General features: G+C 38.9%; 1 protein-coding gene and 1 pseudogene across 1 annotated transcript; one reads left to right on the forward strand and one right to left on the reverse strand.

The window, feature by feature from the left end:
* Window positions 1–5,807: 5,807 nt before the first annotated feature.
* On the reverse strand, window positions 5,808–6,679 carry LOC149821774 (uncharacterized). Its single transcript, XM_089981435.1, has 2 exons — window positions 6,558–6,679; window positions 5,808–6,018 (listed from the first exon to the last, which is right to left on the reverse strand). The coding sequence occupies exons 1-2, from the start codon at window positions 6,677–6,679 to the stop codon at window positions 5,808–5,810; spliced, it is 333 nt and encodes a 110-aa protein (XP_089837561.1).
* A 2,171-nt stretch (window positions 6,680–8,850) lies between these two features.
* LOC149821775 (pentatricopeptide repeat-containing protein At1g33350 pseudogene) lies at window positions 8,851–15,664 on the forward strand (annotated as a pseudogene).
* The last annotated feature ends 2,541 nt before the right edge of the window (window positions 15,665–18,205 follow it).

The following is an 18,205-nucleotide window of genomic DNA, read 5'->3' on the forward strand; positions in this document are numbered from 1 at the left end:
AGTATGTGTACTTGCACAAGCAGGTCTCTTCTCAAATAATATGCTATTAGTGTACAATAATGCCCCTGGCATCACTTCTTATCACTTAGTCCTAATCTTGTGTGTCTATAGACAATATGATAAGTTGTTGAATGGATCTTCACTATAAAATTGTATTGATATAGATGGAAGGATGTGAATTATGAACCCTCTGAAAATCAGTTGTCTGATTTTTGAAGATCCAAGGGCTGGTGTATTGCAACAGATTTGACAGTTGTTACTAAACAATCATACCTTCATGAATATAGCTTCTGGGAGATTTTGGGAACAGCCTATACACATGAATTTTGTCTCAATAGTATATTTACTACAACTGTTGTGAGATGTGGCAAATATTTTTCCTTTTCTTTTACTAACTTATTTTTTCCCTCTGCTCTTTTTTTCCCTTGTCACTCAGATTACTGATTTACAGCTTGACAGGCTGCTAGTAGAGACCTATGCTTTTAAAGGAAATCAGGTTGGATTAGAAAAAATGTACCAGGTGATACTTTTTATTTCACTATTGAACAATTCTATTGCCTTATTTGAAGGTTTTTTTTTAAGGTGGCATATGAATGTATATCTAAGTCTGATTACCTGGGTCTTATCAAGTTTTTGGTGGTAGACCTGGTAAGTTTCTAGCAGAGTATCAAACAAATTTGTCTTATCCAAGTCTGATCATCGACTTTCTCGATATTTATATTTCAAACAATTTTTTTATTTTTTTAAAATTTTGCGACGGATAATATCCGTCGCTAATATTTGGTTTTGCGACGGAATGTAATCCGTCGCTAAATTATCGACGGATTATGTTCGTCGCTAATTAGCGACAAAACAGTTCTGTTGCTAATTAGCGACCAAGAATATGTGACGGACACTATCTGTTGTGAATCCGTCGCTAAACATCATCAACAACGGATAGTGTCCGTCGCTAATCCACATTTTTCTTTTAGTGGACTACTCGAGCCAAACGCCGCGAGTTGCGAGACTTGATCGGCATTGAGCTTGAATATCATTCTGCTGCCCAACAAAACAAAAATATCCCAAAGCCCAGCCATAGATCATCGGATCCTAAGAAGAAAGCCATACTAACGATCCACGGGATGCACGACCACCGTCTTAAGAAACTCATAAGTTAACCCACACTGTGAAAGTCGAACACGGGGCGAAGGGTGCAGGTCAGCACTGGTGGGTGTAATGTCATGTATAACATCAATAATACAAAACTAAACAAATCCGTATGCAGACACAGCCATGCTTGTTAAATGGCTTTCTAAGTTCGGGTGGTAGTATTCTAGGAAGAAAAGTGCAGGCATATCTGTTGCTTATGTAATTGCTTACGTTATGTTCCACTGATGCAATGGATATATTATGGATAAATAAATATGGCAGTATTGTTTACAAAGGCATATCTGTTGTTTACACGTGTATCGTCAATAGCAGTGTTGTTTACAAAAACATACATGAAAGAATTTTATAACTCAGATTCACACTAAAAAAAATTAGGATTTCCAATGCATATCTTATATATATATATATGTGTGTGTGTGTGAGGAATAAAAACCTACCCAATAAAAAACTCTCCCAAATCTACTCAATAAATGTTTTATTAGGTTTTTGATGTTTTTTCAAAATTCTAACCGTACATATGTGATCTATATGCTTGTTTTTATAGGAATCAGTTCTTGGAGTATTTGATTTCCATGCATGGATGAGCTTTTATAAGTTTTAAAAATCAATGGCGTACAATTTTCAAGGCTCCAAATACTATTTTTTCTATTCAAAATTTATGATCCAAGTATCAATTTCAAGTAAATCAATCATGCTCAGAATTTTAAAAAAATTACTAATTTCTTTTCATTGAATAGGTTTTGGACCGTGTGTATATATATATAGGTGGTAAATGCTTAAATACACAAATTGAAGCATATTTAATGAAGGTAAAACTGGTATAGTTTTGAACTTTTTAGTTATTAACTCTGGTTAAAAGCATAATAGTTTCCAGGGACACATTTTTGAATAACTGAACAAACATGATCACACTCGAGAACATGTGGCTTACAGACACTGGGCCAAGTCAGAAGCTGGAGGATTGAAATTAAAAGTAGAAAATTAGGACCAATCAGCACATGCTTGACAGCCAAGTGGGCTCCACAAACCTGCTGTCACGATTCTTCATCTACCTTGACTGGTCGGAGATTTCTTAATTTCATGACTCAGCAGCTGCTCCATCTCTCACACATTCATTGCATTTGCAATATATATAGAGAGAGTACATATTAGGCCCCATTTCTGGTTCTGCTCATAGGTTTTAAGTGTTTTATGATAGATCTGAACCACTAGATGTGTTTAGCATGCTTGATTTAGTGAGAATCTACTCTTGGATCATATTTTTTCAACGAAAAAACATATTTTTTTAAGTAAAAAAAATGAGTACCTTCATAGCCATTGATTTTGGGTCACTGAAAAAACCTTTGTACAAGGAGCCTAACAAGGCCTAACGAAAAAGGGGTCCTAAGGAATGCATGACTCTCTCTCTCTCTCTCTCTCTCTCTCTCTCTCTATATATATATATATATATATATATATATATATATATATATAGAGAGAGAGAGAGAGAGAGAGAGAGAGAGAGAGAGAGAGAGAGAGAGAGAGATTCTAACCTTTTTTTTAGCTAACTACGGCATGTATTACTTAGATATGACTGGACAGATGTGTTCATTAGATTTACCAGGAAACTACATTTGGATCATGTTTTTCAAATATTCATATTTTTTAAGCCTTGAATATAAAATAAAATCTTAGAGCATGGATTTTTAAACCTTATAAAAACCTACCTACATATCAGAGTCAGATGATCCAAGAGTCAATCATGTACAATTCATGTGTTGGTCAATTTTAGAAAATCATGAAAACCCCTTCAAAAGCCCCGTTAGCACAGTGGATAGCAGCTGCCACCTCTCTCTCTCTCTCTCTCTATATATATATATATAATATTAGCTACCTACTTGTTGATGGGTGTTCGGTATAAAACTATTGACTAGAAATCACTCTTTTCTTCAAGAAAAATCAATTTGTTGTAGATCAAATGTTATGGATGTGATATACATGGTTTTTAGTAAAAAACTTGTTTTGAATAATGTGATTATGACAAGTAATTATGTTTTTAATGAATTTCAAGAATCAATGGCTAACAATGTGCCAAAATTTCATGACTAAAAAAATCGTGACACACACATATATCCCATGGCTGTGCATCTTCCCATATATCTTTTGCAATCAGTGGGACCACCAATGCTGTGAATTGGCTGCAGGCAATTTGAAGACAAAAAAGGTTTACCACACTTTGTGAAACAACTAACAGTCAAAGAGAACATTTTGTTTAAATACTGCACACATTAAATAAGTACACTAATTGGTGTCCTTTCTCACTGTATTTACTTGGTTCAGTACGGTATATTCTGCTTATGAGTTGTTTCCAATTCCCATACAAACAGCCAGGTACTCCAGTAACGCGTGACCAAATACAAAAGGTATGCCCTACTCCAACTCTTAACACTAGCTAATGAACAGGAAATGAACTAGCAGTGTGCCAGCAGGTCTAATGTGAAGATTAGATATACACTTTTGAAAGATCCAAATGTAGTAATTTTATGAGTGAAGTCGAAGGACGTTATGAGTTCAATACATAAGGATGTGCGTCCTTTGTTGCAAGGCCCAAATGATGGAAAGACTTTCTTGGTAGGTAGGGATGCCAATAAATCAGGTTTTATCAGATATCCAGGCCGAATTTGATTCCATTTAGTTGCATTTGGTAAGTCAAAACCATATCCCATTATAATCAGATTCAGATATAGTTTTGATTTTTTTGCTACTGAATCTGAAAAATATCCGAATTTGATGGATATCCTAATATATTATCATGTAAAAAAGCAAATCTGGTATAAGTTTTGGCCATCCGAATTTGAATCTATTTAGATAACATCCAATTAATCTCAGATATGGTATTGGCCACATCTGATCCAATCCGAACGTTTATAGGCAACATATGATCACAAAAACTGATGGGTTTTCTCAGACTGTACTATAATTACTTTCGTGCTTCTTGCATCCGCTCACTTTTGTGGACCCTGCATTTTGTTGTAAATTTTTTGCAACCTCGATATTTTGGTTATAATTGCGAAAAGTAATAGTTATAGAATGGCCTACACCCTTTATTTCTGTGCACATTTCATGGTTAATTAACCGTGTCCTAGGGGATTGACCATGGTGTACTTCGCAACTTAATTCACAAGATAAGAACATGAGTAATCCACAAAAGAAAAAAATACTGGTTGGCTAAGCCTATATGGAAGCAATATTTTAATTTATTTAGGCAAACATCGCATGCTTCATTTCCTTGCATTTGCATGAGAGAGAGAGAGAGAGAGAGAGAGAGAGAGAGAGAGAGAGAGAGAGAGAGAGAGAGAGAGAGTCAATGACCTCTGCTCTCTGTTCACAATAAATATAAGGGAGAGAGAGAGAGAGAGAGTCAATGACCTCTGCTCTCTGTTCACAATAAATATAAGGGAACATAAGATATTCACCGACCTGCAATGACTAATAAAATTTCACACCCCTAGCTCGTAGAAGACATATTCCTTCAGTGTTCCCAAGAGATGAACAAGGCTACCACAGCATATTCACCGATTTGCTACACCTGTTAAAAAATGGACACCTAAAAACATGGCTATCTGGGAGAAGATATTCCGTCAATGTTCCCAACACCCAACACATGAACACCACATGCAGTACCTTTTTCCCATCTCTCTAGGCAATCTTCAAATTCTGAACATTCAAGATAAGCATAAAGTACAATCTGCTCTTTTGGAACAGACAAAGCTCAATCGCTTCTCCTTTTTACCACACTACACAATTTACTCCAAATATTGAGTGATGATTTGCTTTTATGATGAATCTAACAGCCAGAACAAAACCATTTTCTCCCACACCCCACCACTAAAAAAAAAGAAGCCCAATCTCTCTCTCTAAAGAAGTAACATTCACCCCAATTCTTTCAAGCTTTAACCTTACTTGATGACTCTAAACAAGAGCCCCATCCCCGCACCATCGTGCGTGAGTGGGAGAGGATAAGCACTACCACATTTTAAAGAATAAAAAGAGATTCGGCAGTGAATGCAGACGCAACTGCACGTGTAAGGCAGGCATCTCCTAAAAAATAATCACTCATCCATCCAGCAGACAAAACATGAGGAATGATGCAAGCGTGAGATATGTAGGAGTTGAGCAGCCTTGTCTGTGTTAGTCTGAAGACTCTGAACACAAGAAAAAAAAAAGATCCAAGCTTGACCCATCCGGCCATTTAATTCAACTCCAGAATTAAAGCTCGAAAAACAAGGTACCCATTTTCAGAGAAACTTAACCCAAAGAGAGGTCATTAAATTCTCATCTATACTTTATAGATGGATGCCACTCACAACTGTAAGTCACACTTTGGATCAATCTAGACCGTCCACGTTACAAGCAACGGTCCACATTTTCTGACAAAGAGTTCACAAGGATTGCCATTAATGGTGGTTCTATTTCTTACATTATACATACACACGTTCCAAACTGGTCAAAGAGAGCATTTAAAGCATATGGGGCAGAATAAATATGATTTTTGACTGCCAACAAGCATCTTGACCAGCAAAGGTAACCCTAAAAAACCCTTGTCTCCTTCTAGATCCAATGCGCAGGACACCGACAACAAAGAACCGAGAGAGAGCTAGGTGAAAAACAAGAAAAGCTCAGGAGCAGTCAAATTTGTAATGCTTATCTACTGCAACGGAGACCTCCCAAGTGCAACTGAGACCATTGGGGATGACCACCAAATCACCTGCTCCGAACTCTACATAATCGGAGGACCCAGCCATATACGCCCGGACCTTCCCTCTGAGGAAGTAGCACGTTTCCACAGCGTCGAATTTTAGAGGAAATTTCCCGGGGGGACAACCCCATCTGCAAAATGAACCGATCGAATACATTAAATAAAGTCCAATACAAGATGCAAATAAATCTTCCTCTTATTACAAGATGAAAATTCCACCCAGATTTTCGCGTTTCAAAGAGATGGTACTTTGATATGATCGATGAAACCTCTAATTCTCGAAAGAAAAACACGTAGAAGGGCTACTGGTTAATATTGAAGATGTACTAGGCAACAATATTTCATATTACTTCAATTTCACAAATAATATGATAATCAGTGCATTATTATCACCATTATCATCAGGCTTTTATCGCATCTACATAGGGAGCTTCACAAGTTCATGACCTATTCATAATTTTTTTTACAGAAACTCGTTCGCAATAATATTTATCGAAATTTTGTTTCAGCCGGCCTGATGCCATCGACTCCATTTACCCTCCTTGTTTTTCCAGGATTGGGACTAGCATGAGAGAGAGAGAGAGAGAGAGAGAGAGAGAGAGAGAGAGAGAGAGAGAGAGAGAGAGAGATGAAAACGAGCTAAACGAAACCAGAAGAAGAAGAAACTTACTTTGGCCATGAGCGTATACCAAGTTCTAATAAGCGCGAGTCCGGCGGCTCGTGCTCGATTATTATATCGAAGATGTTGGTCTCTGGCCTTGACTCCGAAGCTTCTTGACGAGACTTCTCCATGAAAGAAGAAGGGGAAAAAGCAAGAAAATATAACAGTAAAAGAAAAAACAACAGCAACAAGAAGAAGGGACGAAGGAAGAAAAAAAAGAAAAAATAAAATATGAAGAAGAAAGGAAGCAGGAAGGAAGACAAAAAAGAGAAACGAGAGAAAGAAAGCAATTATCGTTATCTCTTCTCCTTGGCCTAATAAGGTTTTTACTTTTTTTTCTAGTGGTTTTAAGTCTTAGTAGGGGAGAGAGAGAGAGAGAGAGAGAGAGAGAGCATATAGTTTGTCGTATCTGGTCAAAGTAGACCAGAACAATCCAACGGGGCTGTGTGGTCACCGTTGATTGGGTCATCTCGTTTTGACTCTTTGACCAGAGAGAAATCAATTCCTATTATGGTGCCGGTGATGTCGTTGTATGGGCTCCATCCTCGTTGGATGTTTGTTCCTTTATTTTTTCTTATTTATTTATTTTTTGAGATATAATTATTTTATTTATTAAATGGAAGGGCGCTTCTCGGATTGTAACTAGGGCTGATGAACGAACTGAGCAACTCGTGTCTCGGATCGGTTTGGCTCGTCCCTCGTTCGTGTTCGGTTCTTTTGGATGGCAAGCTGAACACGAGATTGTTCGTTATGCATATCCGAGTCGATCACGAACAAGGGGGTGTTCATCTCGGCTCGGCTCGGCTCGGCTCATATAAGCTCGTTTAGATAACTTATGTAGAATCTATTGCACTATTGATGTCAAAAAAGCATGTTAGCTCAACTAGGGTTGGGCTTCTTTGCATATAACAAGTCGGAGTTTCATTCCTGCTATGAACCTTTTCAAAAAAATGATTTTTTATTTAGGCAAGCCAGCTTGGACTCAGCTCGTATGGCTCGTGTGAGCCGAGCCAAGCCGACCTCTGCTCATATAGGCCCGAGCCAAACGGGCTGAGTCCGAGCCTGGAGAGACCTTGGCTCTTTTATCAGACCTAATTGTAACCCTAAAGAGTAAAAAAAATGAGCCCGAGCTGATGAGTCTGGACCAAGCTAGATCCGTCTTGGGCTCGGCTTGGTTCGAGCTTTCCCCTGAGGACAACTTAGTTGCATTGACAAGTCCGGATCGTGACTTGGGTTCATGGAACTGAGTCCAGACTCAGCTCCACCTCCGGCTCGGAGTTGGGAAAAGATCAAGGCTTGATACGGTCACTTGAATCGTGAAAATGGAGACCGTGTATGTCCACCGTTTGCATCGGGTGCATGAGAAATGGACAACAGCGACCCGCAGATGCTACTGTCCACGCAATTAAACATCTCGTAATAGAATGTCTGAACCAAATTTATGGATTTTCATCGTTATCAAAGTGGGAAAAAGTGATATATGACTTCATATCCTTTCTTATTTGGTAATTTGGGCTGTTAGACTTTTGTCCATATAGAAAGCTTGGATGTTGGACAAAGTTTTTGAGAGATTTAATTGAATTGATGCGTGACTAGCAAACCACCACAATTTTCTTTCTTGCCAAAAGGAAACCAAATGTGGGAACCTGTATTTGTCGCCAATCGCTGTAGAATTCCCCAACCACGTTTTTCATGCAAGATATGGATTGATGTGTGGCTTTAATTCCAAAAGAAAAAAGAAAAAAAATGCATTTTAGAGTCCCACTTTTTGTATGACACTGAAAAAAGAATCGCAAATTTTTTGCAAAGAAGACACGTGTGGAAGAGAGAAAAACTCTCATAGAAAAAGAAAGTTTTGCCTATGAGAGTTTTTGATATGAGTTCTTCAAAAGAAAGTTTTTCGCTTGTTTGTGTAGCATGAGAAAAACAAAGTGAGAAAATGTGAGAAGAGAGGAAGAGGGTGATGGTGGATGGTGGGGAGTGTAAAAATAAATTTTCTCTTGGTAGGAAACATTCCTCGACCACCCCCACAAAGGAATGTTTTCTATAAAAAAATGTACTTTTTAAAAAAACTTTCTTAAGGAAAAAGTCTCTCTTATTTGGAAGGGTCCAAAAATCTGTACAAAATTTTCATTTTGCATCTCTTTTCTTACATCTTTCTCTCTAGCAGGAAACATCTAAGAACAGTAAAATGAGCGAAAATATTTTCCTGAGAAACATTTTGAAAAAGGTACACACTTTGATAAGACTCCTTCAGAGGGTGGAGGAGTATTTTCTATCATAGTCTTTCCTAACAAGAGAGATGCCCCCTCTCTCACCCACTCAAGCACCTCCTCCTCCTCCCTCCCCCTCGACATCACCAACGCGCTCTCCTCCTACCGTTTCTTCTTCTCCCCTGGCCGCTCAACCGCAGTTAGCAGTGGCGAAAGGGGGTGGCTCCTTGGACAAGAAAGACCCCTCTGTTGGCACCGGCTTCATCGGCGCCCATGCCTACGGTGACATGATGAAGCTCCAAATCAAGGTTGACGGGGCATCGGGGATGATTGTCAATGCCTACTTCAAGTCATTTGGGTGCAGCTCTGCGATTGGCTTGTCCTCGTTGGGTTAGTTTTGTCTTCTCAATCTCTTGTTTTTTAAGGTTTTTGATCGTTTGGTTTTTGGTTGGAGGAGAACTTTTTTTGGTGTTAAGTAGGAACTATGAATATGCAAATTTGTTAATCGATTTATGTAGAGCCTTTTTTGTAACTTACAATTTTAGGTTTTTCTTTATTTTTCATAGGATTGCTATGATTGCCTGAGTTCCCATTCATTGATGGTCAATGTTTTCCTTCTGAATTGAATCAATATGCAATTGTGTTATTATTAGTATTGTTAGCAAAATTTATTTTTTTTTGGTTCTTGCTCTGTTTTTTGCCTTTGTGTTTTTTTTTCTTTTGAAAATGAGTTCAAAAATGTATATGACCCTTGTTTATATTTCAGAATTGTGTGATATCTTAACTTCAGGATCTTGTTGCTTCCGTTCATTTGATATATTTGCAAATTGTGAATCAATTCTTCATGATACATATCAAATTTAATATTGTTCTTAAGTTGTCTGATTTTCTGATTCAATTCTTTTTTTTTCAAATTGCTATATTGGTTAAGGTTGAATAACCAACTTTTAGTGTAGCATGAGAAATTTTTTTAATGCACAAACAAACAAACGAAACAATTTCTCTTTTGTTTCCAGCCTGTTTTTCTCATGCTACACACACAAGCGAAAAGTTTTCTTTTAAAAAACTTTTCTTTTTCTATGAGAAATTTTCCAGCTAGGCATGTTTGGAAGTGAGAAAGATATAGAAAAAGTGATGAAAAATGAAAAATCCATACGGTTTTTTTTTACCCTTCCAAACGAGAGAGACTTTTTCGCTGAAAGAGTTTTTCTAAAAAGTGCACTTTATAATAGGAAACATTCCTTCATGAGGTGGGGAGGAGGGTGGAGGAATTTTTCCTATCAAGAGAAAATTTATTTTTACACTCCCCACCACCCACCACCTTCACCCCCACCCTCCTCCTCCCTCATTTTTTTACATTTTCCCACTATATTTTTCTCATGCTACACACACAAGCAAAAAAAAAAATCTTTTGGAAAACTTATCAAAAAACTCTCATAAGCCAAACTTTCTTTTCCTATGAGAGTTTTTGTCTCTTTCAAACGTGCCCTAAGACTGTTATGCAGACTCGCGAGTGGGTTTGGAGAAAAGAGATTCTTGAGGACTGTTGCGGCTCATAAGATTATAGTGGAGAGTTCTTGATGGGATTGCGTTTTTAGCATGAGGAAAGCTATGGGGGGAATGGCTGCCAAGGAATTCATTGATGATGAAACTATTAGTTTCTTCCATGGCTTAGATGGTTTCCATTGTGTGTGACTCCCAAGGACTGCATCTACATACCGGTGCAACTAGAGAAACTTGGATATGAGATTCTGACGCTTGCTAGAAGGATAAACCACCAATAACTGGTTTCCTACCCCAGCTTGCTAATCTAAAAAAAGAAAAGAAAAAAAAATCTATTCGCGGTTATGCACAGAACTTCTGCTTATCTTATCCTTCTCGTACCAGCTTTCGAACCCTAGACCTCATGAATAATACGATACCATACTGCTAGCCGGCACAAGAAGGAGGACTTTAACTCAGATTAACCATTAAATGATGAGATAATAAAATGACTAAACTGCATAGTAAAAAATATGCAGAACACTTTTTTTAAAACAAGAGTTTAAAAGTGATATTTTGTATGGATTTTGACCATTAATTTCAGCTTTCTGTTTGACAGTTCCAGTTGGAAAGTTGTCTTGAAATTAATGTGTTTTCAAAAGCATGACTATTTTTTAAAACATCAGGTAAAAGGTGGGTCTGTATAAATGAAAACTTCCAAGAAAAAAAGCAACCAGTAGTTGATGACAGACACACTAGTGTAGCCACGACAAAACTGCAAAAAATCCAAAGCTTTTAAAGCACCTAACTGGTTCCACAAACTGCATATTGACGAGACTTTTCAGTGCAACTCATGTTATAGTGACAACAACACTTTGCTTCACCCACAGGCTCCCTATTCTTATTTGCTTGTCACGGAATAGGGTGCCGCGGCACCCCTTTCGTGGATCTCTTCACCACGAAAACTGAATCGGACCCCCTACTAAAACCGTTTTAGCACCGGCCTTATACCAAAGCAAACTTTTCTCTTTGAAAGTTTAGCTGGGGTTTGGCAGATCCCTACCAGTTATTGAACTATACCATTGGGTTTTGAACCTACAACTTCCCAATACAAGGTGATGTACAAACTTGCTTAACCACACTTAAGAGACTTTTCTTCCGGTAATTAAGGAGTGTTGGCTGAATGTAATGGCTGGAAGGTTAAGTGCAATTTCTCAAATCAAGGGTGCTTGGAGATCTTCAGATTTGAGAACGAAAGAGTAGGTTGAGCCAAAGAACCATGAATTAAAGCAAAAATGTATCACATATTCTTGAAATGTGAGGATCTGAGTTGTTTGATTACCTCAGTTTTGGGCACGGGGCCAGCACCACATCAGCTTCTTGCTACACTGCATCAGAGAATCCCTATAGTCCGACCCCTATTATGGGACTTCAAAAGATTTGGGAGCTTTTTAGCCTAACAGAAGGATCTCAGATCCTACTAAAGGGGGGGGGGGGGGGGGGGGGGAGGGGGAGGGGCGCTCCGCTTGTCTGGCAGTATTTGTTAGTGCATGTCACCTTGGGTTGTGACGTTGCAAGTTCGAATCTCAATGGTACGGTTTTATAACTAGTTGGGGTCTGCCTAACCCCAACTTTTTTTGTCAAAATAAAAAGATCTCGGATCCTCGGTTTAGAGATCCTGACTTATGAGGCTCCTTTGTTTTTTTTATTTGTAGAAGAGTTCATACTCCAAATAAATCCTACATTCTTCATTTATATTATAAAAAATTCATAAGCGCAATTTTCACGTTCCATACTTGTATTTTTTGCATAGGCCAATGGAAACCCTCCATCACTTACTGCACATTTGCAGACCAAGGGTAGATAGACCACTTGATGGTGGGAGGGTGTTGTGTGTTGCAAAGACTTAAGTACCCTTTCCTGCTATTATCACCATGGTTTGAGAAAATAATAAAAATATATTTCATTCAAAAAATAAGAAAATGATGGTTAAAAAAAAGGCAAAAATGTCTTCCATTCAGAAAGTCGAGGATGATGTTAATTCTTCAAAGTCCAAACATTTCGTTTTTGCCCTAAGCAGTAAACTTTTGCACCATTTGCTGTAACAGGAGCTTTTTTTGATGACACACCTTTTACCGTCGTTTACTGTCGTCAGAGCAACCTTTATCGTCGTATCGAGTCTAGGTTCCCGCCTTGGTAGCTTGTGTTAAAACACATTATCGCCTTCTCATTCTTGCCTTGTGTTACAAAACATTCTCAAGTTCGCGATTGACTGGTTCGATCATTGGTGGGCGTCATAGGGGCATTTGTCGACCATCTCTTTTTACAGTCTTCTCTTCTTTTTCGTTGTTGTTAGGCAGTATGGAAGAAAGCAATGATACACAAACATTCCAACAAGTGCCATTAAGGCGTTGTGAGTACCTTTCTATGTCATCATGCTATTGTTGAAGAACGTATGTCGTCGTGAGTGCCATTAAAGGGTTGTTTTGTTATTGCAGGTGAATCTTGTCCTTTCGATGGTTGAAAAATAAAAGATATTTGTAAGACGTTGGGATCTATTGACAAAAATGCTTGTTTACAGATGCGAGGAAGGGCCTCTACCCCATCCGGTATCGTCCATTCACTTAGTATATGCAATATGCTGAATGCTGAATTTCTGTAAGATATTATGTGTTTTGTAGTGTCGATTTGTAAGATATTATGTGTTTTGTAGTGTCGATTTGTAAGTTATTATGCTAAATTTCTGTATCAATTTATAATATATTTTGCGATATGTATATCAATTTGTAAGATATTATGTGTTTTCTAGTATCGATTTATAAGCTATTATGCTGAAGTGTCGTATCGATTTGTAATTTATTATGCGATATGTATATCGATTTGTAATATATTATGTGTTTTCTAGTATTAATTTGTAAGATATTTGTAGAAAGAATTTTAAAACGTGTGCGTATGAAAATACATTGTTGCGCGCTTGCGGTAGCAATTTTTGTATTTAAATCGCTGCTCATTTAGCGATTTCTATTGAAATCGCTTCACAGCGTCGTAGATATAATTAAATCGCTATCGTCAACACATATACAACAAATCATTTCTTTTATTGACATGATAAGTAACAACTCGATGCATAATATAAGCAAATAACAAATCGTTGTTGTTTTTATACTGTGATTCATTCAATCGTTTCTTTGACTTACTTAACCTTATCGGTATCTGTTTAATGCAAAATGATATCTTGCTTATGACAGTGGTGAGTACAAATTGCTTTAAAAGTGCACAGCTGCCCACCCACCCACCCACCCACCCAGTTTCGACCTTGCAGTAAGGGATGCCACCTGCCTGTTTCTAACTTATGACCTTCAATTTCTCATAAAGAATGAAATCGTTTTTATGCTTTGGAAGTGAGCTTCTGATAACAATTAACATACTGGGCAGCTAATATTTATGTAGGGTAACTTGGTCAAGTCTTATTTGACTCTGAGTGCTGCGGTTCATGCCAAGCCATACTCAAATATGGTCCAATATTGGGCTGCCAAAAAGTGAATCCACCCGGCCAAGTTTTTCTTTTCAGCGATGTGCTGCGTCTACCAAACAATGAGAATCCCACACCAGAGAGTCTGCACTATCACCCACTATGGATTCGGACGCCACCTCTGCTCCCGTGCCTCCATTATCGAACCTTGGATCTCCTTGCTGGAGAGCTGCACTGACCTCACCCACCTCAACCAGATCCACGCCTTATTACCAACGGTCTCGCCCAAACCCAATTCCTCATCTTCAAATTCATCCGTTTCTGCACCCTCTCTCTTTCGAATTTGAGCTACGCCCGCCAGATTTTCGACCGTTTGGACTTCCCCAACGTCTATATATGGGCCGCCATGATCACTGCCTACGCTCAACAGAACGACGCTTCGGATTGCCGCTTCGCCTATATTCTGTACACTCGGATGCATCGGAAAGGTACTCGTCCAAACCACTTCACGTTTCCTTACGTTCTGAAATCGTGTGCTGAGGTTTCTTCGATTTTCCGCTCCAAACAGACGCATACCCACATTCTGAAATCTGGGTTTCATGGCTATACTGTGCTGCAGACAGCCTTGGTTGATACGTACGCGAAATACGGTGAGATTGGAGTCGCGCGCCAACTGTTTGACGAAATGCCGGAACGAAATGTGGTATCTTGGACCGCCATGGTGTATGGGTACACCAGATATGGGAAGATGGGTGCTGCCGGTTTGTTGTTTGATGACATGCCTATCAGGGATTTGCCCTCTTGGAATGCCATGATTGCCGGGTTTGCACAGAATGGTATGTTCGGGGATGCAGTGTCAATGTTTAGGAGGATGGTGGATGAGGGTTATAGACCGAATGAAACTACTGTGGTGTGTACACTGTCAGCGTGTGGTCATTTGGGGACTCTCCAGATTGGGAATTGGGTTCATGGTTTTGTTCACAAGAGCGGGATTGACATCGGTTGTTTTGTGGGCAACGCGCTTATAGACATGTATGGGAAGTGCGGAAGTCTGAGAGAGGCTCGAAGTGTCTTTGATGGCATGCCTGAGAGAAGCGTGATATCTTGGAATTCATTGATTAATGGCCTTGCGCATCATGGATATAGTGACAACGCTATTGCTGTGTTTAGAGAGATGCTGGCAACGGGGACCAATCCGGACGAGGTCACTTTTGTTGGGGGTGTTGAATGCATGTGTTCATGGGGGTATGGTTGATGAAGGGTGGGAATTCTTTTCCGCGATTACGGGATTGAACTCCAGATTTAGCATTATGGTTGTGTAGTGGATCTACTTGGCCGTGCGGGGGGACTTAAAGAAGCAGTGGAGCTGATAAGGAATATGAAGATGGAACCGGATGAAGTGGTATGGGTGCATTGTTAAACGGCTGCAGAATTCACGGAAATAGGAAAATGGCTGAGCACTCTGCAAGCCGATTGCTTGATCTTGATCCTCAAAATGCAGCATACCTATTGCTGCTGGCTAATATGTACAGTGAAGATGGGAGGTGGGAAGACCAGGAAAATGATACAGGAGAGGGGAGTGCAGAAAACGCCAGGTTGCAGTTGGATTGAGATCGAAAACAGAGTTCATGAATTTTACTTTGCAGATAAGCAGCACCCAGAAGCTAGAGAAATCTGTGAGGCATTGGAAAGTCTATTTCTGTTATCCTGCATATGAATCAGGATGAAACTTGATACATACACATGTAGTTTTACAGCCTTTAACAAGGAGAGCCTTTCTTCATCTGCATAACCATCCAGAAAAAATATAGTAATCCACTGACGTGATCAATTTGCATTGAATTACCTCAGCAGCCTGCCAAGCTGACCTCTGATTGATTACCAATTCCTTTTTACATGTAGCTATCTTTATTAACTATATTTGTTTGGTTAATTTATTTGATTCAATATTCTGGGCTGTGCGAATGTGTTCAAGTCAAAAGGGAAGTTTAAACAAAATGATATCGCACAGCTACAGTTACATGGTTTACTGCTTTTGACACAGTTCACTGCATATGCAAGATCATGGGGACTCCTCTTATTGTATCCTTTTTTTTTAGAATGCTTCTTGTACCTTAAGTATGCGTCACGAGTTTGAAACCGATGGGTGTGCGGCCCTTGCTGGGATGCTGAAGCTAGGTGTACTCCCTGGTGGGCAACGGCGACGTAGGGCTTTGACACCCATAAGCTCGCGAGTGAGATGGTTTTCTCCGATTATGTAAAAAGAAGAAATAAAACTTAAAGAATTTATAAATTGATAGTTGCTGTTTGTTTCCTGTTAAATAATTGATATATCAGTCAATATCGTGATAAAATTGTGGTTTTTAATGTACATGGTAACATTGCGATATTTTGAAAATATCGGGATCTTTAGGCTGTTTAAAACAGCAATTGAAACATCATGCTTTGTTTGGATGCTTTCGGAATATTGCCGGTGTTCATCACCTTGACCACATCTTGCTAAATGTATCAATCATATGACAAGACATCACTCTAGAAAAGGCTTTCAAAACGTTCAATTTGGAGAATGCTCAAGATAACCATGATATCATTCAGGCATTTTTTGACCCATGGAACAACTGGAATGGACAGCAATAAGGTTTTCTAGTGTTTGAAAAACGTGTTTGGCTGTTCGGTCTAGTGGGGAGTGAAGACTCGGCCAAGATATGCAATTGAGCCACCAATATCTAGAAGCTCTGATATCAACCCTTTGACTAGGTCTGTCAATAGATTCAGTTTGTACTGGGTATAAATTCTAGAAAATGATTTTTCTGTATGATGTGTTTTTCAAAAAACCCTACAATTGACGTCCAAAATTATAAATGTTGGGCATTAAAATGATCATTTTAACCTTTACATGTGCAGACCCTGTTGAGGATATGGGAACTTCTTCTTTGATAGTCTTTACTATGATTTTTGACTTAAAAATTAAAAGATGAGAAAGTCAGAATATATTTTATGAGGATGCTCAAGTTCACATATATTTTGTTCCAACTTTTTATTCCTCGTAAAATACATGCAGATTTCTTCATCCTCATAAAATATATGCAAACTTTATCTTCCTCGCCTATATTTTATGCGGATTTTATGGTCTTTCTCATAAAATATATGTGAACTTTCTCATCTTCACCTATATTTTATGAACTATATGGTTAGGCACTGGCGGAGCCAGGGGTGGGCATGGGTGGGCGGTCGCCCACCCCAGAATTATGCGTCCATGTGTGTTTTCTTCTGACGATGGTAGTGCTAATCTTTTCCCTTAATTTTTTTCACCTTATTGAATTGTGTAAAAACCGCAGAAAAGACGGGTTATTAGTTTGTGGGAGTTGGAGTTCTCTCTTGTGAATATTCAACGAAGATCTGTGTGTTTTTCCCCAGCTTCTTCTTTTGTCATTTGTTCTTTGTGAAACCGTGTAACCTACGTTTATGGAGAACCTAGCTCGACTCATCCCTATATGATCATCTGTGGTCATAACTCCCTATGGGATCTCATTGGTACTAAGTTGTTTTGATCAATCTGGCCCTATCGATGGGTTCAGCACGGTTGATTTAATAGAAATCAATCTTTTGGTAGTGTTCTTTAACAAAAAAAAATATGATTTTCAATTTATTTTGACAGTGTTATTTAACAAAAAAAACCATGTTTTTATTAATGGTTATTGATTTTTGAATCAGCAAAAAGTCCTGAACATAAGTCTGGATTCTGTCTATTCAAATGCCTATCTATGATGTAGATCACATATGCAGGGTCCAATTTGATGAAAACAACTTGCATCAGTGAGGTCCTAATGACAGGAATGGTGATATGGATGACTGGAACCTAAATGTGGTTATGGGTGCCATGCAAAACACTATGTTTGCTTCACTAAATGGAGGAAAAGAGGGATTGAAGGTGTGTTGTTATAGCCTGGCCACGGGCAGGCGGATGCCATGAAGGCCCTCAGAATGAAGAAACCATATGGTACCATCAACTTGATGGGCATCTCCTTCTCCGGCCGCTTCTAGAAGAGCATGTCAGATCTAACACGCACAACCAAAATTTCTTCTGACGATGGGTGGGCGAAAAAACTGGTCCAAATAAATGAATTGTCCTTCAAGACCATAGCATTGTCCCCGAGACCCGAAGTCTGCCCACCCAACAAAAAACTTCTGGCTCCGCCACTGTGGCTAGGTATTAACTATAAGGCTCTGTTGGTCATGGTGGATGAGGACATGGCCGAGTGGGTTTTCCATTGAGGTTTTGGCAGGCAATTTACTGGTGCTGATAACATATCTGCCCCTTGCATAGAGGATCCTGGCCAGTTCCCACAGTTGGGTGGGCAGTGAAAAAGCTCTGATATAATCTGGGGATCATGTTTTTTGTTAGGATGCTAGTTTTTTGTTTTTATTTTGTTACCTTTTCCCATTTCTATTTGGATACATACTACTATACTAGAAGTCGAGCCAGGATG

The sequence above is a fragment of the Nuphar pumila genome, chromosome 11, assembly GCF_984573655.1.
Source record: "Nuphar pumila chromosome 11, dmNupPumi1.hap1.1, whole genome shotgun sequence".
NCBI lineage: Eukaryota > Viridiplantae > Streptophyta > Magnoliopsida > Nymphaeales > Nymphaeaceae > Nuphar > Nuphar pumila.

What these genes read in the sequence shown, in the direction of transcription:
- LOC149821774 (XM_089981435.1), bottom strand. Translation starts at nt 6,679, where the DNA reads ATGGAGAAGTCTCGTCAAGAAGCTTCGGAGTCAAGGCCAGAGACCAAC. An exon ending in GGTATACGCTCATGGCCAAA is followed by an intron (nt 6,019 to 6,557) that starts GTAAGTTTCTTC and finishes TTCATTTTGCAG; the next exon opens with ATGGGGTTGTCCCCCCGGGA.